Source organism: Stegodyphus dumicola, chromosome 8, assembly GCF_044657685.1.
Source record: "Stegodyphus dumicola isolate Sdum_Otavi_A_Nest chromosome 8, ASM4465768v1".
Taxonomy (NCBI): Eukaryota; Metazoa; Arthropoda; class Arachnida; order Araneae; family Eresidae; genus Stegodyphus; species Stegodyphus dumicola.
In genome coordinates this window covers 130849120-130873189 of record NC_140775.1, presented here as the reverse complement: position 1 = coordinate 130873189, position 24070 = coordinate 130849120, and the positions used below count along the sequence as shown (strand labels likewise).

At 33.3% G+C, this 24070-nt stretch overlaps 1 protein-coding gene across 1 annotated transcript in view; it reads left to right on the top strand.

The window, feature by feature from the left end:
- The window catches only part of LOC118185954 (uncharacterized), a 44949-nt gene extending 25998 nt beyond the window's left edge, over positions 1 to 18951 (top strand). Inside the window, exons 5-6 of the mRNA XM_035355927.2 lie at positions 7163 to 7288; positions 14871 to 18951. Of these exons, the coding sequence (XP_035211818.1) occupies positions 7163 to 7288; positions 14871 to 15147 (403 nt within the window). The 3' untranslated portion in view covers positions 15148 to 18951. The remainder of the gene's footprint in view (positions 1 to 7162; positions 7289 to 14870) is intronic.
- Positions 18952 to 24070: the final 5119 nt, after the last annotated feature.

Here is a 24070-nt window from a genome sequence, read left to right as displayed (position 1 = left end):
ATTTTCAGGAATCACGTAGCTTAGAGAAGGTTCATTGTACAAAAACAGCCAATATTCAAATATTTTCATAAATGAAGCCACCATAGTTATTAAATATAATATACAGTATACTTATATTCAGAATTCAGAACTTGAATAAATTTCTCGAACTGTTTTAGCATTCGAAAAATATTATATTTATTACCTTAAATTTCTAAAACAATATTACATATTCGTCCAAAGGAATCACTGGGACTCGGACAACATTTTCCCCCTAGCTTTCTTTTAGCACAGGATTCTGAATATGTTTTAAAGATTTAGGTAATGTTTGTCTTCCTTAAGGCGCTCAAAAACAAGTTACCCTAAATGTTTTGTCCGCATAGTGGTCATTTTCATCTTACTAACTGATTTGCTAGTGGATTTTGGATGCATGGCCTATCATTGATGAAACAATAATAGTGAACAGCTTCAAGAAAATGGGGATATCTAATGCTCTTGATGCCATATTCCCACTTATTTTTACTAATTTTATCTTCCGAAAATTAAGAGGGAAAAATTAAACGAATAATTTAATTTCCAAAGGACACAGTCACAGTAAGAATATAACAAATGAAAAGTAATCATGGATAAACTACTACTATCACAATATTATTTATTTAAAAGAAACCTCTATTTCAATAAGAATACACATAATTGCAACATCCAATAAGTTATCTCATTTCTTCTTTATAATTTGAACTTCTGTCATTCTCACTGTTGTTCTTGCAAATCCTTAGGCCTCAGATCATACATAAATAATTAGAGAAGGTTGTGGTCCGATGCTTGCTAGGGTAAACATTCAGCTGATATGGAAAAATTGCACAGTGAATGGCAGTTGGTATTTGCTTTCACTATCATACATCATTGTTTGTATTAGGCTGACATAATATTCAACAGTTAGAAGAGAAAGATTCAACGGGGCCTTAAGTGTGCAAAAGTTTGCCTTTGTTAGTATGACGAAAACAATCATTATGTTGATAAATCCATTTTAAAATCTTGGAATATTCATTTTCTGAATGCATTAAAAGGGGGAAAATTATGTAAATATTTTTTTAATTTTCAGAATCTGGTTCTAAAGCTGGGTGGGGTGGAATATGCAACGCAATACGATAATTCTGAAGATCATTGCTCGTGGCAGCACAAACTAAACGGTGATAACTTGCATGCTGTAGAAAAAGACACAAATTGTAGTTCCAGATGCATTAAATGCTTTGAGGTCTAGGGAGTAGCAGTGGGCAATACTAAGAGTGAAATTCAATGTATAGGGAAGTAGGAATGAAAATTACTTTTATTAGATAACTTAAATGGTTATGTTACTAAGCGTTCTTATTGGAATGTAGGTTTCTTTTAAATAATAATACTATGATAGTTACCAGTAGTTCATTCATGAATATTTTTGATTGGTTATGATCTTATTGTAATCACATCCTTCAAAATTAAATTGATTGCTTAATTTCCCCCTTGATTTTCATACTATAATATAAAAGGAGGAAAATAGTCTGGAAGTAAACATAACTCCTCTTTCTCTCTCTATATATAGACATATATCTTCGTGTGCAACTAAGCAAAACAATTGTGACTTTTTCTTCTTTAAAAAAATTGTGTAAATAAATAGAATTAAGTTCATTTCAAAGACTTATGACACATGAAATATACATGATCAAAATAAATTAGAAAATTAAGTTCAAATAAATTTTAAGCTAAATTACGTGTTGCAATAATTCAGTTGTAATAATTAATACTAACAAAACCAAACATCATATTCCCATTCTGCAAAGTATAAAAATTCTTCTGCAAAACTGAAAAAATGACCAACACTTTGGCTTATTTGATAACTTTCAAATTCACTCCTTTGTTTGCATTTAGAATTTATAACTTTAATTTTCCACAGAAATTTGTTTTTGATTTTAAAAAATTTCACTGGCATAATTTCATTCACTTCAGCATATATTAATAGATGCAGAAGGTTTTTGTACCTTACATAATTTTAAATCTTATGTAAACTAACGTAATTAATAACAAAATGAAAACATAGATCAGAAACAACATAAAATTTAATTAATAATTACTACTAGTGTCACACAAAATGCTATGAAATTAATTAATAAAATAAGAATGAGATAAGATATATAGAATTAATATTCCACATGTGTGAAGTTTGGAAGTTTCACGTTAAATATTTTTTTTTAATTAAGTATTTTTAAAAATGACCCCTTAAAGCATGGGACCTTTCGTAATTAGAACTTGCAAATCTGCTTCGCTAGTCTTTCATAACATTGCTTTTCTTTTATTAACAAGAAATATTGCATTCAGTTATTTAATTTAAGATATCAGAAATAATGCTACTGAAAGGCATGAATACTTACTTAAATTTGAAATTAATTTGGTTGACTTAAAATAATATTTAAAAAAAAATAAATCTTCATATATAGGTCTAAAAATCAGACCTTATTAATTTTCTTTTATTTGAACGATATCTGAATTCTGCCTTAGTTTGGACTAGTAAATCATTGGGCAATTAAATGCCAAGCTATAAGAGAACTAATGTAGTTTACAAATGCACTGAATTTTATTTCCGGTATTAACTTTCAAAGAAAGTAAAATTTTCTGCATATTTGCATCATTTGGATTGATAGAATATGGCAAAGCATGCAAAGGCTATCAGCCTAAAGGAAAGTATATATTCATAGGCGGTTTTGTAAGGAAAAGTAGCTTGCATTTCCATTTATTCATGTGTATACATATATATATATATTGTTAATGCTAAAATCAATGCTTCATTAAAAATTCATTATTATTTTATTTTTAATACAATATACAGATACAGAATTGTTTTAAATTCCAATAAACAATAATAATTTATTTTTAAGAAAACTTATTTTATGATTTATATATTATATTACATGAATAAGAGAAACATTTGTCAAGAAATGTATTAAACTTGTATTAGCAGATTCATGCTATCCTAGTAACAAGACTATCATACTTCAAAACTGTATTAAAACTGGGCAAAATAAAATCAACATAAATTCTACATTAAATGTTTAAAAACTTATAAGTATGCAATGGTAGTTATATATACAATATAATATATGTTGTCATTTATAAAATATTAATGAAATGATATTTTTGGAAATAATGCACAAAATTTTAGTTTTGTTTTATAATTAGTTTAACGAATTGTTAGAAAAATATTTTAGGTCATTTCCATTTTTCCCCTGTTGATATTGGTATATTAAAATATATGGAATAATTAAGTTGCATCTAGTTAGTAAAACAAAACATTACGAAAAGTATGATACGGCATATTTTTAATCAATATAATTACTTCATTTTGGAATTATAATATTTTCGTAAGAAATTAATACTACTGAAAAAAATATTATTACACTAAAGGAATAAACGAGATTCTCGACCGCGTTGTTCAAGTTTTTGTAATTTTACTTCATAACACACTCGTACATAAACATATTAGACTGAATTATAAACCAGGTATAACTAATTAGATAATCCTAGAAAGAGAATAAACTAAACCTAGTAAGCAAAAAAATATATACATTACATTCAGAATTCTAAATGTTTATATAAACGTTTCTCGCAAGGCCTGCCGGGAAAAAGATGTCAAACGTTCTTTGGTCAGACGATTGGAAAAGAACGCTAAAATGATTAGTTTTGTTTTCAACAACCACATTACCATTTCAATTATATACCACAAACAGTGATTAAATTTTGGAATAATTAGTTTTAAATAATAATAAGGGCAGTTGAAGGCGTAATTTATCGGATGCACAATGACAAAATACTACTATTAGATCTGCATTTGGAATAAATATTTTGCACTCTTTCAACTCATTAGACATTACGAACACTGATATTAATTAATCGCAAAGCTTAAACGTTTAAATACTTACTCACTACATATAACAGTGCAAAGTGCATGAGAATAATCTGCATAAAATGAACAAAAAATATTTCAAGTAGTAATTGTAAACATTTTCTTACTTACCTGCGCTATACAACCAACATGCATTCAGCCATGTTTTTTTCTGCAACTAGCTTTCAAACACTTTTCTCCTGATTGGCTAATTTCCAGTCAGTCACGTGATTCTTCCGCGCGGCTACTGAAACATTATCTGTAATGTTACAAGCAAATCTGCTGTTACCGCTACAGTTGGCTTTCAACCTGTTACCATTACAGGAAATTCTTCTGTAACTTTTTGATTTCTGTAACTTTACAAAACTTTTGCCTGTAAAGAGCGAACTTTTTTTTTACAGTGAGATTCGATTTCATAGCGAGCAAGAAACCTTAGTGAAAACTGGAATTGTGTGTCAAAATCATGCGGAAGCAACTTCTACGCAAACTAAAATTTTTGCTACGCAAAATAAATATTGTGTAATATTGCAGAATATTTCGAAAAATCTTATGGACAGTTTAACGCGGCCTATTCTTCGCCTGTCAAACTACCGGTGAGCACTAGTCACTAGCCTTAAAGTTTGAAGCTTTATCCTCTTTCACTTGAGCTGCAACCTTCTCTCTGTAAAAACGATTTTCTTCCTTTTCCAGGACCAACAGAAAATGATCATGTTATAAAATATAATATAATTTCTCGGAGTCCATTAAGTGACTAGACGTGTTCGAAGCCCCTTCAAAGTCAGAAGTGCTCGTAAAGCAGCTGGTAAGGAATCAGAGTTTTTGATAAAAGACTTCTGTGATTTTGCAAACTAAAGGATTTTTCGAGTAACAGCAATACTGAAAACAAGTTTTCTATGAATGCTTTGCAGGTTTTATAAGAGCTGCTAATAGGAATCTATTGTAACGATTTTGTATTTTATAAGGCAGTGGGAAGAGATACTACTAATTTTGATGGTGAAGTTGAGGCTATTGTTCTGAATCAGTTAAACGCTTTGAAGAGTAATTTCCCTTGGGCTGTTATTTTGTCCGATAGCAAAGCCGCTTTTCAAGTTATCTCCAATAACAAAGTTTGGACTTCCGAACGAATTTGCGAAGGTAGAAATATTCTCAAGACTCTGGTTGACTCAATTGTCTTGCAATGGATTCCTGCTCATTGTGGCATCGAGGGAAATGAAACTGCCGATTTTCTGGCAAAGAAAGGAACGACTATTCTACAGAACACTAATAACCATATGACTTTTAATTCTGATAAAACTCCTAATTAAATTAGAATTTAAGAGGTTTGCCTCCTACCTATAGGTGAAGCTAAGGCAAAGGTCTGGGAGCGTCTCACTAGTTCAAAATCAGTTATTCGAGATTTTCCTCGTCTTGTAACCGTGATGTTATTTCGTCTTTTGACTAGGCACGGTTGTTTGAATGCCCATCTTTTTACAATTCGACTTAAAGACTCTTCAGACTGTATTCTTTGTAACTCTAGACAGTCCACGAATAAGGAGCATATTGACGAATGCACTGCATTATTATCTTTTAATTCTATTGTTCTTAAGTATTGGGAAGCAAGATCAAGACTAATGGCTTAGTAGCCAAAATGTCTGGCATTTGTATAAATAAATAAATATAATAGCTGCTACGTGGCACTGAAATAATTTGCAAGTATACTGCAACTATTTCATAATACGCTCTCTAGCAGCGATAGTTGGAAGTGACTTGATTTTTTTGCTGAATGTTTTTCACATCCCATCATTACGTCATACACAAAGTTTCACGCCTTTCTGATGACTGGTTACGGTTGAAGACAACTTTGAACAGGAGAACTTTAACTGTGGACGCATTGTCTACTTTAATAATGATTCGCACATCATAGTTCGCAATAGAAAAATAAAACATTCATTTAAGAAAGAACTAAATTTTTCAACGAAAATGAAAACACAACAAAACCGATTTCGTTTTTTTCAACGAAAATGAAGACACATTTGTAACGTTGCGCGCCTCCAACTTGCACGCAACCAAGGGGTGACTGTGAAAACAGGATAAAACACAAAGTCTTGTAAAGGGTTTAAGTCCCTTTTTATTCAACGTAATAAATTACAATTGCGTGCTCTTGACGCTTACAGACGGCGCCAACTCGGCGGTCAAATAAAAATAATAACCTGAAAAGAACTTAAAGACAAGACTCTAACTACGAGGCTCTCTAAAATAACTAACTCACCGCGTTTTACAACACCGCTGCTAATTCAGCAGACTTGAAGCTCACTTGAACGATTAACACTACTTCCCGCCAAGCACATAGGCCGAAACGCGGGGTTCTTCAATTTCTCGCTAACTACCTCCGCGCTCGTGAAGTCAGAATATCACACACCGAACTCGTTTCCTTCTATTTAAATCAGAATACTTCCGCTGATAATTTGAATCCTTGCGCGTTCTACTAAAATTTACATATTCTGGCATTGGCAGTTCCAGGGGAAAGTAAGGCTTGACAGGAAAGATAGTTTAAACTTAAAATAAATGTTAGTTAAAATAAATATAAACCCTACACATTAATTTATTTCATCTTTCTTAAATGAAAGATAATTATTTTTTATTTGTAATTTCAAACGGGAGTGCTTAAATATACCTATATAATCAAATGTAAATGATTTGTTCTTCATTGCCCATATCAAGAAATTTTAGGTACATTATGACAAGACCTTTCAATTTTGTTCATCGGGTGAAATTTATATCGTAAAGCGCTTCTTAAAAAGTTTATTCGATGAAAGGATCATTATACATCTGATAATGCATCTCTTATTCTTTGTTGTCAAATGACTTTATTCACCGGTATTTACCGATCTTATATTTAATTACTTGTGGTTTACATTTTAGAGTACAATCGGAGCGAGACTTCAGAAGAAATCGGCAGGCTAATGTGGTGTAAATGGTAATGGTAAAAATGGAGGTACAAATTAACATGTACAAAATAACGTTATTGGATTAGGGAGCAGTGACTGTGAAACTATTCTGTTGCAGACTAATTTGCTCTTCCAGAAGGGACATCATGTCGTTTGTCGCACGAAACGCACTGAGAGTCCTATATTATTTGAAATTAAATCTAAATCAGAGACGAAGTCTATAAATTACTATAATTTAAACCGACATACATCTTTTCCGTCTGTCAAAACAACTTATCGTTACATATATGTTTTTGCCATCTATCATTGTGTTGTAATATGTGTCTTTTTATCTTTTTCATAGTGCATATGGACAATTCAAGGGGTGCGTTAGTGCTCCATTATTAAGAAACTGCGGCCTCAAAGTCCATGCTTTGTTGGATCATTCTTTGTCTTACCTTGTGAGCATATGCAGTAATACCTTTTACCCGTAAGTTTTATCCTTTTATATGTTACATGGTTTTATCTGACATACCTATGAGCTGCTTTAAAATCTAAGAGACAGTATTTATTTATTTGCTGGATTGTTATAAATACATAAGTTCATATCTAATCTTACAACAATTTCATTCTAATTTTTAGCCTGTATTTACTTGCAGCACAGACGAAGCAATTTAATTCCAAAAATTAATCTTCATTCAACCAATTTTACTTTTAAATAACATTTTAATGATTGTTTTTACTACTTTATTACACTCTAAATATGCCCTCATAGCGGATTCAAAATATACTTTTAGTTTATACAGCACCTTCCGCTTATTAAAACCACTTCCATTACAAATATATTCCCGTTTATTAAGCGGCTGAGTTTAATAGACAACAAATATTGCAAAATGTGATTAGTAGAGTGTAGTTATTATGTTATTGATAGGTTTTAAACTTATCAATAACATAATAACTAATGATCAGTCTTATTAATGAAAGTTAAAATTAAACTGTTTACCCAGGTTTGAAAGTTATTAGCCCAAAAGTGACAGTAGTCCCAAATGGGCTATTAGCCCCAAAACGGCATTTTACGTTGAATCACTACAAACGGCGTGCCACTTTTCAAATTGTTGCCACCAGATATTTTCGCCTTGTATTATATTTAAATAAATTATATAATGAATAATCTGCATGAATGTATGTATGTTTTTCGCACTAGGGAAAAAAGGACGGTACCTAATACCATCAAACTTTAAGTAACGCATTCCTCCATATGAAAATGGGCAACTGGAAGCCCGAATTTTGAATTTCGAATTTGTTTTATTATCTATTTCATATTTTGTAAAACTTTAACGAATTTTTTAATAAACAAACTCAAAGATTTCAAAGCGAGCTATAGCAACACACTGTACAGAATAAAACATTTTATCTCCAACGCGCGAGACTGTCTATCGGAAATTATAAAGATATGCAGTTTTTAAAATTCTGAGATTTTAGTGTCAAATCGAATTTTATGCTAAGAACATGATATTTAATAAATAAAGTAAACAAACGAAACATTAATAATAAAAACACAAAAAAAGTTTTGAAAAGCTATCTTAGTAAGAAAACAAAATGATATGATAAACTGAAAAAAGGCTGCCAAAAAAAAATGTATGCCAACACGCTGCGTCAGGAATTCTAAACGTATACCGTTATGCTGCTTTTAAAAGTTTTATAATTTTGCTGTTGAATTATATATTGCGTAAATGCGAACAAAATAGGAAGCTAAAAAGACAAAAAAACAAACGCGTTAGTAGGAATGAGTGTAAGAGCAGACCTATAGACTTCGAGGTCAGCGAGAGCACAAAAAAACCTTAGCAAAACATTTTGGGCGACCGTTAAAATCTGAAACCTTTGAGATTTTTTTTTTAATTTTTTACAGCAATACGCTTATAATTAGGTACCTGTGGAAATTTTAAACTCTCATAAAGAACAAATTTGCTTAGTATTCTTCATCAACAGTTTTTCAATTGCATTTTAAGGTTTTTATGGTAATTAACCAGTTGCTATGATTTTGACTTTTCATTCTAACTTCTTCCTTCCGTATTTTTCGCCCACCAGCGGCCAAATCGCTGAACACAGTTAGTTCGAACGAGGTTCATATTCCGGCGAATGGGTTGGCTGCATGCTCGTTTACCTGATTTTCCCCATGTGTAACGTATATACGAGCCAGTTTCCCTTAAAAAGTCCTCCACGAAGGCATCTCTCAGACAGATAGGCCTCTTGTGCTTTGCCATAATCAAATAAACCAAACCATATTTTGCATCAGAATGCAAATTAGCTTCAACAGTATTTGAACTGGAGATTTTGAATCCTACAGAGAGACATTCTGGCACTGGCGTCTGTTATCAGTTTTTAGCCAGCTCTATTTAAAAGTGATATTCCGGCTTTCGCATTTTCTCGCTAGACGATACTTTAAGCTTACGTGGCGATGTTTTTGTTACCGAGGATAAGTATTCAGCCAGATCATAGCTTATTTTTGTTGAATGTGTAGTCTTAGACTACGTTACTCGCGTTTGAATTTAATTCACTGTTATTGCTTAATTTACATCGCCGCAAGTGGTGATTTGTCCGTAGCACGTTTGTCGTGCCTTCTATGTTTAAACTAAATAAAAAGGTTATTTTAAAACCTTCTTCGGTACTTTGTGAGTTTAAGATGTAGCGATAACTCACTAACTTGTCTAGTAAGGTCTGCAGGACTAAACTTCAGTTTGTAGATCAATAGTAACCATACAGCATTCTCAAATTCGTGAAATTGCTGGTATCTTTTCTAATCACCCCATTTAAATTCGATAGTTTTCTTGGAAGTTACAGTGTTATTTCTAAATTCGACTGAGGTTGGAATACCGTCACTTTCTTTCGTATCATTTTCACTATCAGTTTCGAATTTTGTAGCTATTTAAAGACTATATATATATATATAATATGATAGCCCTTTTTTTCATGTACTGTCTCAGTATTATCGTCAAATGCAACGTATTCTAAAAATAATTCTTCATAACTTCTTCAGACATGTTTGAAATATTGGTTATAGCTTACAATTTCTCTAAGGCTTTTTCTAAATAAAAGCGGCATATTTTAAGCAATGTTTTAGCCTAAATCCTCGCACTGAAGCCTTTTTGACGTATTATAGTACGCATACTGAAGTTTAAAAGTATTTCTTCCAATGTTTTGTTCAAACTCATTCATTAACCAACAGAAAGATTTCACCTTGTCTATTATGTTGGATTCCGCAATTCGTGGTTATAAATATAATCAGTGTTACCTTTACTTCTTCTTCCGCCCGCTTCTTTTCACTATCATATATCACTTCTTTTTCAATTAAAGACTGAGAATCTACAAAAAAGCTAAGGGGCATTCAGTGCAGTTTTCTAAAAAACTTCCTGTGAATTTAACGTGTGTGAATCAACGGGAAGATTTCGAAGCCTTAAATGGTAAGATGCACAGGCTGCACTTCAGCTCTCTAAATGTGCTAGAGTGCGAGAAGAAAACACACTCATTTAGAACGCCTTTGGCGGATTGCTTTCATTAATTTTAAAATAAGGAAGTTCACCTTTAGCTCCAGTACGGACGAAGAACTTTGAAAATAATATCTGAGAGCCATAGGTACCGGAGGGGAAGACAGATGTACACTCGCCGAAACTTTGGCGGAACTGGTTTTACTGAAGCACGACAATAAGTGACGATCTTCAATAAGTTGAAACGTATGAGCTACAAAGGGCCTTGATAGGTACCAGTGGTATACTTTGGTATTGCAAAAACAATCTTTTGAATGGTGAACATGAGTTTAGTTAAACGGCAGTATCCCATTGATCAGTATATGCTTGTTTGGTGCCTTTGAATTTGAATGTAATGAACGGCTTATTATATTAACCAGTGAGTTTAATAAGCGGCAATGGACTCTGTTAAGAAAATGGAAAAGTCACTCACAAGAGAATAAATTAATAAAAAATGAAAAATTTCAGACTTATTCGAAATTTTGCACCTGTAGCAAATATAATAAGAACTGATTTATTACCTACGACTGTAGTCTTCAAATTATATTTTGAAGGAGTGTGGGTTCTCCTGAGGACTCTGTAAGCCATAATCAAACTTCGAAAGTACCACGTGCAACCAAACCTAAGCACCACAAAAAATTAATAAAATAATATATTTCTATTTTTCTTGTTATTGTTACCGAGGATAATAGATGTGTTTTATGAACAAAATTAGAATGAAGTAATGAAATATTTTATTTTTTTTTCATTTCAACTTACATATTTAGGATGTTTCCCAATATTTCCAATGCTATTCTATACTCTAATATTTAGTTCGCTAATACATATTTTTCTGAAGAGGCTTCTACAAAACAAAAACATACTTTTTTGGATTCTCTAAATCGACGAAGTTCGAAGACTATTGGTTATATAATAGCAAAAATCAGTTTTGATTATGCCTTCCAAAATTATCGCTCCTATTCCTTATTTAGTTGAGTAATTAATATTCTGATTCCAAATCGTCAGATCTGAGTTCTAGTGTTGAAGAGATTTGGGCATCCATAATCTATTAGACTCCACTAAGAATACTGGCGTTTAGTTCAATTATAATCTAAGAACTAAAAAATAAATAAAATAAATAAAACATGACGCAGAGAAAATAAGTCTATCATATGACATGAAAATACTATTAATAAATTTATACACCTAAAGCTTGATTTCAAACTGAATAAGTAAAATTAACGACGTACAATAAATCACCAACATTTTTTGTGAGGGAAAAAAATTAAACATATGAAGAAAGAAAAGAAAAATATGTCTCAAAATTTTAATAAAGCTTTAGAATTGTTCTAAAACTTTTATATATTCAATACTAAGAATCGAGAAACGATAGATGTTTTCTGATCAGAACCAAATGAAATTTGTTACGTGGTTTCCCCCAGATACAAGCATAAATGCCCAGAAAATTATTATCACCAAGGATCTCTCTTATAGTTTTCCTTTTACATATGAATACACTCAAACCTGTTTTTGTAAGGTCTCTTTTTGTGCGACTTTTTATTTGCGCGATTTTTTTATGCAGTATATGAAAATTTCAATCATATTGGAAACATAACTGACGAAGTTATCAATAAAAAAAAATAATCAATAAAAAAAGGAGCTTCAATCTTGTATATCTGGCTGCCGAGACATATACAAGCATCTAGTGAAACAATTGTCGTAGCAAAAACTGATCACCAACTACATGGTAACTGAAAAAAAGTCAACTCTAAACGACTCTATTTTTGTAGCTACTCGTGAAGTTTTGTGCGATTTTTTTATGCGGTCCCTATCCACCGCACTAAAGCAGGTTTGAGTGTACAGTTATTTTTTTAATACATACTTAAATTTTCGCTTGGTTAATTAATTACAGCAAAGTACTCTAAGGTGCCTTCTTGAAGACTGATTCGTATTTATGTTATTATGGAACATAAATACGAATCAGAATAAAGTAAGTAATATATAAGCATTAAGAAAGTTTAGAAGTATTAGTAAGTATTGCCGCCAAGACGGTATAGTGGTTAGGGGAGCCTACTCCGGTACCAAGGAGCCCGGGTTCGAATTCCGGAGAAAGCATGGATGTTTCTAAGTGTATAGAGTGTTTACGGCATGGGGCACTCTAAATATATGGCAAGCCGAAATTCTTCTCGTGTGGTTTGGTGGTACGGAAGAGGGGTGGGTAGCCTTCTGACCCCCCACGAGTGTGCTGTCCCTAAAAATTGGAGTGGAAGAAGAAGTCCAACCTCCTTGAGGCTCTGACAACTATTCTTCCATGAAATACATGGACAAGACATCAACAATATTAAGTAAGTAAGTAAGAGAAGAATATGTAGGCAGCGCAGCTTCTTCCGCAGCCGAAAAGCAAGTTGAAAACCAAAATTCTAAAAATTTCGGAACTTTTTGTCATTCGGCTATTGGTGGATCCACATAAGTGACAGTAATTTATTTAAGTTTTTTTTTTTTTTTTTTTTTTTTCTGAAATTATTTTCTATATTTTTATATTTCGAAAATTGCCGAAGATTTAAGGAAAAATTATTTTCAGCTGAACAGACTTAAATTACCTATTAATATTTTACTATGCATGATATCAATTTCAATAAAAAAATGAACCTCATTTTCTGTTATATCATTATTTACTTTTGCGGATACCTCACATGCTTACTTCTAAACGTTATAGTGCAAAGATCTGACACATATTTAATCTAGTGTTTAATAATTATACTCTTTTGCAAAAAAATCAAAGCACCAAGAAGGACTTTTACGAACGTGACGAAATTTGGTATGCAAAAACATCTTGATCGAACATGCAAATTATCAACGTTTCAAGGCAAATGAACAGGAATGCGATCACAGCGCGCATTTCTAGTGAGCAATTCGCAAAGTATCAAACCAGTAACAGAGGCGGAAAATTTATCTTTTTTTGTTGCTGCCATTGTAATTCCGTAAACAAGCAACTAAAGATGCCATTACGACGATATCGAAGACCTTACAGGCAACTAAACGACTTCGAAAGTGGTCGCATTGTAGGGTTGAGTGAAGCTGGGTGGTCGTACCGAGCAATAGGCTGTCACCTGCAGCGTACAGACACTGCTGTGCAAAGATGTTGGCAGCAGTGGTTGCTACAAGGAAAGTGCCAACGAATGAAGGCTCTGGAAGAGCAAGGAGCACAAATGCGAGCCAAAATAGGATGATTGTTCGCCAGGCCCGAAGCGCCCCAACGGTATCTTTGTTGACTGTGGTGGAATATGCTATCTTTGGTGGACGGTACTACGGGAGGTATAGACGTGACAACGCACTACAGCCACGTCTATACCTCCCGTGGTAATGTCCACCATCTCACGGCGCTTGTCTGAAGCGGGGTTGTGTGGTCAAAGGCAACAATATCGGCGGAGTCGTATGGAGTGGTGTAGTAGCCGATAATCATGGCTGCCATCAGACTGGCATCGTATAGTGTTCGGCGATGAGTCCCGCTTCACTCTTGAAGCAGATGACCACCGTGTTCGTGTCTGGAGAGGACGGGGCCAGCGGTCCCAGTCAGCCTTTGTTTTACAGAGGCATACAGCCATAACCCCTAATGTGATGGTGTGGGGCGCTATTTCTTATGACAGCAGACCATCTTTAGTCATCCTCCGTACATGTTTAATAGCTCAATGATATTTTGATACCATCCTGCGGCCGGTTGCATTACCCTTCATGGCACGTTATTCTGGGGCCATTTTCCAACAAGATAATGCCAGGCCACATACCACTCGCATATCTCTGGACTGTCTCCGGTTGATACTCTTCCTTGGCCAGCAAAGTCACCAGACCTTTGACCAATCGAGCATGTGTGAGACACGGTAGGCCGCCAGATTCGGTCACCACAAAATATCGTAGATCTGGAGCGACAACTGATGAATGCTTGGCAGAATGTGTCGCAGGTTGACATTAGGAACCTCTACGACTCCTTGCCTCGAGGAATTCAAACATGTATTGCCGCCAGGGGCGGTTCGACCAACTACTAATTTGAACACTCAATGGGTGATTGTGAGCCGTGAACAGGTACTATGACCTTGAATTTTTAATCATTTTATTATCTGTGTATAAACTATACATATATTCAATTTCATCAAAAATATACTTCATGGTGCTTGGATTTTTTTGTAAAAGAGTGTATATTTATTTGTGCCATGCTACAGAAGATGATTATTTGTCGTCTCAATTTGTTTCGGTTATAAATATTCACGAAGGATCACATATAGAGATCTGCGGACTGTCATCCTGTCTACTTTGACCGCTCCAGCACAGAGAAACAATAATATTCAGATTTAAAAAAATAATGGTAACATAATCTTTTTTAGTTATGCAAGACACGTTTTCGCAATGCAGAAAAAGTAATTTTACAGTTAAAAATTTCTTCTTTATACTGTTTCAACATCCAATATTTGTTCCAGACTATCCAGCATATTAAATAGTTTTCGTTTTTTAATGTGCATTTTACTTTTACTGAAAATTACTTTCACCATGTATAAAAATTTCCATTGCTTTCAGATTATCTTACAAATGTCCGACAGCTCCACCTCTGCCACCCATGATGTCTCTAAGAACAACAACACCTCTGCTCGCTCCTTCTTCCACATCAGAACTTCCTTCGACATCCACCGATGTATCCACAGATACTGTGAGCCGCGCAAGAACAATCATTTTCAGTCTACCACCAACGCAAGGAAGTAGAGTTTCAGCTGCCAGCACTGGAACAGGCAGCTTGTTAATTGTGCTACGGTTGATAGCAGCAATCTGGGTCTGGATTTTCATTCTCAGTTCGTGATGAATCATCCATCTCCATAAGTCTACTGTTTTATACCCAAATTCTGGAAACTTAAACACTAATTGATCAAATTTGCGAATCCTCAATTCGAGTTTACATCAGATATGAAGTTGGAGCTTTTTCGCAGCACGAATATTAGTAAAAGAATTTTACTTAAAAAGTTAAAAACGTGTTGTTCTCAACAACTGATTTCGTGAGGAATTCCGTTAAAATAAACAGTTTTATTTCTGTGACAAAATGAGTGATCACATTTTTGAATAACAGAGTTTCATCCAACACTCTAATTTTTCTAATACTGCATGGTGCGGAAAAGCATATGAGTTGCATAGTTGCATAGTACATTTGCGCACTGAGAAACAATAACATTCAGATTAAAAAGATCTACTGTTAACATAATTTGAACATTTGCGCAATGCATAAATAAATTATTCTGTACAGTTTGGGAGGTGTTTGACTAATCAAATATAATTTACTAAACCTTTTCCACCATTTTGTATCCAACAACGTTGATCAAATCGAGAATGAATGTAAACTGTAGTCCTGCGATCGACTCATCCGAAGTTCGAAAAATTAAAAAAAAAAAAATAAATTATGTGTATAGCATCACGGATATTACAGCGTTGCTGCAAAGGCGTGCTATTTAAGAACGTTGGTTTTATATCTGAAGAAACATTGGAGTCATTATCAGCTGAAAAAATGCGATTCTTCACCTTTTTCAGTTTCACAGGATGTGTTGAAATATGCTGAGGTATATTTAGCACATACATTTCTGTATAAGGCTTTTGCAAAGAAAAACTAAATGAATTTATATATCTTAAGTCCTATGATATGGTTACATATGATTTGGTTGTGAAAGCAAAAGAGAGTTATAATTATTTATAATTTTCCTGAAAGAGCATGAATTTCCTGACGATGCTTTTTAGCAAAGTTTAGAGAGCTAAAGTATAATAAATAATAATAAATCCCAGGTCTCTATAAGCAAGTTCAAGCATATGAATACAATTTATCTTGCGATTTTAAGTTTTCTTAATAAGCTCAACAAAATTTGCGATTTAATAAACAATAGCTTAACTACCAAAATTTGCACATTCTGAAGATTTTCATATTTATTGCTTTAAATTCACAACTTTATTCATGTGTTTTCCTTATTAAAATTCCTGTTTTTTTCCTAACATTTCTCACCAATTCTAATTAACTGTAATACCAGTGTTTAAAGGACTTCGAGTATACTTGGAAATAAAGGAACGGCATTTACGTATTACCACGTCGACCATGAAAGCTAGAAACTTACGTCGAAAGTTAGCACAGATCCCATAAAATTTGCGCCCATCGTTCCTGCGGAATTCTGAAGGAATAGACTTCTCTTTATTTAATAAACGTTAGACCTGCTTTGTTCTGCGCTTCGTAAAAAGGCTTTCGTCTATTTCTCCTATTTTGTTAGGCTCTCTGATTAAATCGGGAGCTCTGTTTAGAACGCTATAAGTACAAACTTCCTACACGTACTGTGGGTAAAAAAAGTATTTGCACACCTACATTTTTGTTCGCAATTCATAAAAAGAAGCATTGAGAAATAAAAAAATTGTATTGCCAAATCAGAATAAGTTTAATCATCCAAAACAAACAGAAAAATTACAATAATATAAATAACAATGCTTTTTTGTAACAAAATTAAAATATCTCGTATCAAAAAGTATTTTCACACCTGCATGAATACAAAAGAAATAAAATATATAAGCAAATTTCAAATAACTAATATTTAGTATGCATTCCTTTAGCATCTATTACTGCTTGTAATCTTGCTGGCATTGATTTAATTAAATTTTCTGTAACAGTAGGGTCAGTATTCGACCATTTTTCAATAAGGGCTTGTTTAAGGGCAGATTTGCTTGAAATCTTCCTTTTTCTTATTTTTAAATCCAAAGAATTCCACAAATTTTCCAAAGGATTTAAGTCTGGTGATTGTGGTGGAGTAGCAAGTTTTCTGGGTATATTATAAAGCAACCACATATGTGTTATACCGGCAGTGTGCTTGGGATCGTTGTCTTGCTGAAAATAGTACGAATTACTGATACCCAATTTTATTGCACTTTGTGGCAAGTTATCTCGCAACACATCAATATAGGTTCGAGCTGTCATATTCCCATCAATGAAACACAAATTACCAACTCCTTTGCTAGCCATGCACCCCCAAATCATAACAGAACCTCCTCCATGTTTAACTGTAGGTAACACATTTTTGGTATGAAAAGCAGTACAAGGTTTTCTCCAAACTAATTTCCTGCCATCCGATTTAAAGATATTGAACTTACTATCGTCAGAGAATATGACATTTTTCCAGAAATCAATTGGCATATTGATATATTCCTTAGCGAATTCAAGTCTCTTCAGTCTATTTCGTTCAGTTATGAGAGGTTTTTTTCCTTGGAGATCTCCTATAAATGTGTGCATCGTGCAGGACATTTCGAACACTTTGGGCACAGATTTGAGCTCCAGATGTTGAAGCGACATCATTGGCTAAAGTAATTGCACTAACAAATGAATTTTTCGATGCTTCTCTTATGATTTTTCGCTTTATTCTCAGTGAAAGTTTCTTTGGGCGTCCAGAGCGCAAGTTATTTGATGTAGATCCTCTTTCTTTATGACGTTTTATAATATACCGAACAGTAGAGAAGCAAACATTTACTTTTTTACCTATTTCTCGATAACTTAGGCCATTTTCACGTAGAGAAACAATTTTTTTCTCGCAACGAAATCGGCAATTCAGATGTCTTAGGTGCCATTACAATTTGAAATAGACAATCAACTGATAATGTTTCGACAACACCTCCTTTTATAGTCCTCTTACGTATGTTATTTACTGCGGGATGACTGTCAAATAATAGCATAAAAATGCAAATTTGCTAAAGTTGAGTTGAGTGTGCAAATACTTTTTTGACATAAGCTATTTTAATATTGTTGCAAAAAATGTTTTTTATTAATATTATTGTATTTTTTGTAATTAATTTAAATGAATAAGCTTATTCTATTTTTTAAATGCCAATTTTTGTATTTCTTAATGCATTTTCTTATAAATTGTGAACAAAAATATATGTGTGCAAATACTTTTTGTACCCACTGTAATTTTTTCAATCTATTACTGTTTCGTCGACCATATTCAGCTGACCGTATCGTGTACACATTAGTACACACTTTTTTTTTTTGGAAGATAGTATCCCATAACTTTGGAATCCACTGCCTGCTATTCTGTAGAAGAAAGGTACCAAATGTTAATAATTCCCTTTTCAAAATGTAAGAAAAGTATTTAGCAATAACAATTAATTTATATTCCTGTTCGTAAAAATAAAAAGAGGCTTGTCGTGGAAGAACTGATTATTACATCAAACGAAAATGCGAATGTTATGAATGTGTTGTACGTCAAGGCTCGTCTATAATTAGCGCTAAATCTCGTTTCTTGGCGACAGTTTCACGTTCAACGGGATTATACGTAAGTATCAAAGGATCTCCCATAATACAGACGCTTTGATTAATATAATTGATGAAAACCAGTTCTTTAAAAGCACCAATATCTTTAATTCTTGTGCATGATTTAAGAGCTCAGTAGTGTTAAACATACAAATTTATTGCAAACAAACAAATTTATTACATACAAATTTATCCGTGAAAGTTTACAAGATGGACAATTTTAACATCAAAAAAATTAAATTTGTTTGTCTTTTGAAGTATCGAAAAAATTACTTACCGAAAATTCATAATAGAACTGAAATTCTGAAAATTAAAAAAAAAAAAAAAAAAAAAATGAAAAAATGAGAATTAACAAAATGTGACACAAAGAGCAGAAACAAACAAATTCAATTGGAAAAATATCGCAGACAAAATTATAAATTGTTCTTCAGTTTCTAAAAAGCGCAGACATTGCAAAATGCTCTATGAAAATGCCTGGTAAAATCAGGTTTGCTTGTAAATTTAAAAGCTGCTCTAAACTGGTCAAGTACATATTCAGCTTTTGTCAAATTAAAAGTATTATCATTGCTAGAAAATAAATGAACCAAACATCTTAACTACGAAACGAATGTTTTCATTTTTAGTGTTTTTTCTTCTTATGGTCTGTTTTATGTTACTGTATTTTTCCAGCACAATGTACAATTTAAATGATTTCAGCACATGTTTTTTTATGATTGTTAACATTGTACATAATGACTTCTTTTCAATGTATATTTCCTTGTGCATTCATATAAACACCTCATTTTAGCATCATTTTGGATTTCATAAATACTTGAAATTAATCTTTCGCATCCACATTCTGTAGTCGAATACAAATAAAGCAAAAACATAACTTCCACTTCTTTGAAAATACTAAGCATACTCTCTTAATTTTGCCTAATACAGGAACTGCCGGGCAACCATATTATTCTGTTAACTTATTTTCTCCCTCCTTTCTGCATGCCTTTGCGGTGTAAAGGTTAGCAGACTCGTATTCGAAAGGTTTCAGGTTCGAGTCGAGGGCATTGCTCATTTTTCATGTCTCCTGCTTAAAATAACCTAATGTCTCTACAACCTTGGTATGCAAAATCTGCAGAAGACGTCTGATAAACAGTATAAAAATGCCCATAAATTATCTTTGACATTAGTTAGGTTCTAATTCAGAATTCAAACAACAAAAATCAGCATTATATTTACAAAGTTTTCACAGGACTAGTTTCGATGGTTTTACCGAACCACCATCCTCAGCTGCGAAACCACAAATGAACAAGATAGGAAATAATGATTAGATAAGATAAGAAAGCCTGGACAAGAATAAGCAAGTGGCGCCATCTGTTGGTGAAACCAGAACTAAAACATAATTTCTTTAAAAGCCGAAGGCAAATTTGGATTGGAATTAGGATCGTTAACTGGAACAGAAAAATTTTTATGAATGTGAAATGCCTTTAGAAAATCCAGTTCTCCAATGGAAGATGTTTTTTGAATAATTTTGGCAGCAGAAAAATTGAAAGTGGGATTTTCGGACCAACAATGTTGAGCACCAGAAGACTTCTGTGTTTCCTTTTTTCTAACATATGCTTCATGTTGATGAAGAACTAAATTATGTAAAAGCAATAGCTATTGACAGGGGCTTTTAACCCGACATTATTAATCAAGCAGTTAAAAAATTCTCATCTCAACACTCTAAAAGGCACACTCTTGTTTTAGGAGATTATAAAAATTCTGTTGTCATTCTCTTCTTTCCATCAATTAGCTATAAAGTTGCACGTATTTTGCAGAAATTTAACTTTCGGGTCGTTTATTCTCCCATAAATAAAATTCCGAGTTCCATACTCAAGGACTCCATTCGGGATATGAATTCCTGGGGTATTTACAGGATTCCTTGACAATGTGGTTTAATTTACATTGGACAAACTAAGAGAGCCTTAAAATTTCGCGTTAAGGAACATGAGGCATATGTTAGAAAAAAGGAAACACAGAAGTCTTCTGTTGCTCAACATTGTTGGTCCGAAAATCCCACTTTCAATTTTTCTGCTGCCCAAATTGTTCAAAAAACATCTTCCATTGGAGAACTGGATTTTCTAGAGGCATTTCACATTCATAAAAATTTTTCTGTTCCAGTTAACGATCCTAATTCCAATCCAAATTTGCCTTCGGCTTTTAAAGAAATTATGTTTTAGTTCTGGTTTCACCAACAGATGGCGCCACTTGCTTATTCTAGTCCAGGCTTTCTTATCTTATCTAATCATTATTTCCTATCTTGTTCATTTGCGGTTTTGCAGCCGAGGATGGTGATTCGGTAAAACCATCGAAACTAGTCCTGTGAAAATTTTGTAAATATAACGCTGATTTTTGTTTTTTGACTTCTGAATTAGTATTTATTCGGCGTGTTATTGTATCTTAATTAGGTAGGTTATTTAAGTAACCTAACCTAATCTCGAAGGTTACGTTCCTTAAGAAAAATACTCTTCAAATGAACTTTCTAATCAGATGGATTGGATTATTTATTTATGTTAGATATATAAAGATTAATTCTCTAAGTTTCATCTTAGATTTAAGCTTATTTCCTCCATTGAAAGTGCATCAGGGGATCTTTCTATTTCAGCGAAACCATAACAGTGGGATTCATAACCCCATTGTTAATGGATTTCCTAATGGGGTAAATAAGTTTCATAACAATGGGGATGTTGAACGCTTCATAACGTTGCCCTTTTTTAAATGTGCGGCATCTTTTGCAAGTCGGCCACGATTCGAAACGACAGAAACTTTCCTGATGCTTCCCTGGCATAACGGTTCTCTCATCTTTATGAAAATCAGTTTGTATTTTGTATAAAGCAATTTTCATAAAAGATGTTGCCATCTTTTATGCTCAGGCATCACCAAGCAAATAAAATTTTAGTATGATATTCTGATTATCAAAGTAAATCGAAACTGCATATTATGCCACCCATATGCGATAAATAGGCACTGAACAGACCTAGAAAACCGCCAGTGAAAAGGTAGAAAACAATTATTCACCAAGCAACTTATTTATCTCGCGCCACAGTCCACTACATAGGCACTGTATATGGCCGTTAACATCGGGAGTACCCACGATTTCATTTTTTCATTTGCAATCTCCTAACCTAGATTAACTTAGAATGGCTGTGTGAGATTTCAGCGATGTATGCCAATTTATTCAGGAAATAGATAATTATTGTGTACTGACGTTAAGGTACACTCGTCAACCACACAATTTCAAACTCGGCATCTGGTAACACATTTTCTCTACTACAAGGCATTAGGTTCTGACAGCCTATAACCTGCTCTATCCGATTCGCTTTAATAGATGTAACCCGCATACTGACAGCATAGCAATATGCGGATGAGAATCTAGAATCACATATACTCCTATTTACGACCGGAATCCCAAGTGCAAGATTCCAGCAGGATTACGCTCGGCAGTACACTGTTGTGATTGTTCAAGACTGTCTACGTCATGCCAGACAGTTCAGTGGCGTTCCTACTTCCCGCGCATGTTCCCTATCCCAGCATGTCTACCAGCAATGTAAGCGACAGTAGCTCCGCGCAGTAGTAATAGGGATTTGCAACATACCGTCCAAAACGCGTTGGCCTGTCTGCTGCAGAACATCAGCCTTCTGTTCGACTCCATGTCCAACCAAACTGCAGCATATATCGCATCACGAGGAAGTGTGCGACACGCTGTTGAAAATGATTGGATTCCTAGGGCGCGAAATCCGCTAAGTGGACACCATAAACTTTTCGAGGTATTTAAAAAGTTCTGCGTTTTCAGTTCTTCCAATTTATAGCCGTAAAAAAGAACAATGATGAAAATGGAGATGCGGATAAACTGCAAGCTCCTGTTATCTATGTTAAAGATGTGAATTGAGGACATGGTTGCGTTTTGCTGATGTCTTAGGACTTATCAAGTTAAATGAATTGCAAAACCCCTTATCACATAGAATTTTTTGCGGTACAACCTATTTCATGCAATTTTAATGCGAACACACACACAAACACACACACACACACACACACAAAAAAAAAAAAAAAAAAAAAAAAGCAAGGGAAAAAAAAAGAAAAGAATAAGAAAGATATAAATTTTCTTTTCTTTCGGAAATGTTTATTATCCATTTTTTTATCATCTAGCAGGACTTAACCACCTATTTTAATATTTGTTGCACATATACATAAACTTTGTAACCCTTGCTCCCTCCCCCCCCGCCCCCCCAAATATTTTGCACAGTAATTATAGCTGTTTTTCCGTTTGTTTAGTTACATGAGGACTTATTGCCCTTTGTCTTCCTGGAAAGACTGAGTGTAAAATCTGGAATTGATACTATGAGATTAACGTAAATAAAATTAGAGATGTATGTAAAAGGTCACTTTTGGTAAATCAAAGGTATCAACCTGACAAATGATTTAGCTTACTTTAAAGAAGATTTTCCACATCTAAATTTCTCTACTCAAAGAAATCAGGAGGAAAAATAACAAGACATGCAAAATAAATGAATTTTCATTGCTTCTTGTTGGGTTGAGTTCTTCAGTACTCCTTAATGTAATATGCGTTAAGACTCATAGAATTCTGCCATGCCAAATTTTTCTTTAATGCAATTATACCAACAAGAATCGAAGAATTATTTCCAGGCAATCTACATGAGGAAAACAGCGTGAAGTAAAAAGAAAAGTGGCGGATTTGTTTCCGGTTTCTTTCACCCCGAATGACGACTAGCTTAGATTAAGGTTCGACATACGTGGGAAATGACGACTTAATCTTTTACGTGCATAATTTGCAAAGCAAAAAATAAAGGACTACAAACGGATGTTTTAGCTTTGATAGTCTTGTAGAAATTAAAAAAAGAAATAATTATATAGTTAGGAAATTTTCAAAATTAATTTCAAAGGAAAGGAATTTTGAAATTTCAATTAATAGAAAAGTTTGACGCAACACAAAGTTGCACCGACTTGTCGTGTTATTTTTTGTTCTTAACATACTTGCGCAAGTTCATCAAAAAATGTTCTTAAAGAAAAAATTTTTCCCAGTGTAAGTGTACTTCAGACTGATTATAAAATAATAATAATAATAATAAGTAACAACGGAATCAGATGAGGGACAGATAAATCAAATGATTCTACAGATTCCGTCTTCTAAACATATTTTAATATTATTTAAGAAAGCTTAAGTTTTCTCTGTAAGTACATATACAAATAAAAACTACAGATGACTAGATAAAAAAATTTACAATAAAATCTAAAGCGTTTCACATTTTTTTTTTTTTTTTTTTTTTTTTCCTACAGGCGTTATATATATGTCGCTTACACCAGTTGGTTTATCAAATTTAAGGAGAAAAAATCCATTAATGTCGTTATGTAATTATTATCTTACATTTTCACATTTTTTTGTTTTTCAATCCGATGCATCACAGTATTTCAAGATGATATC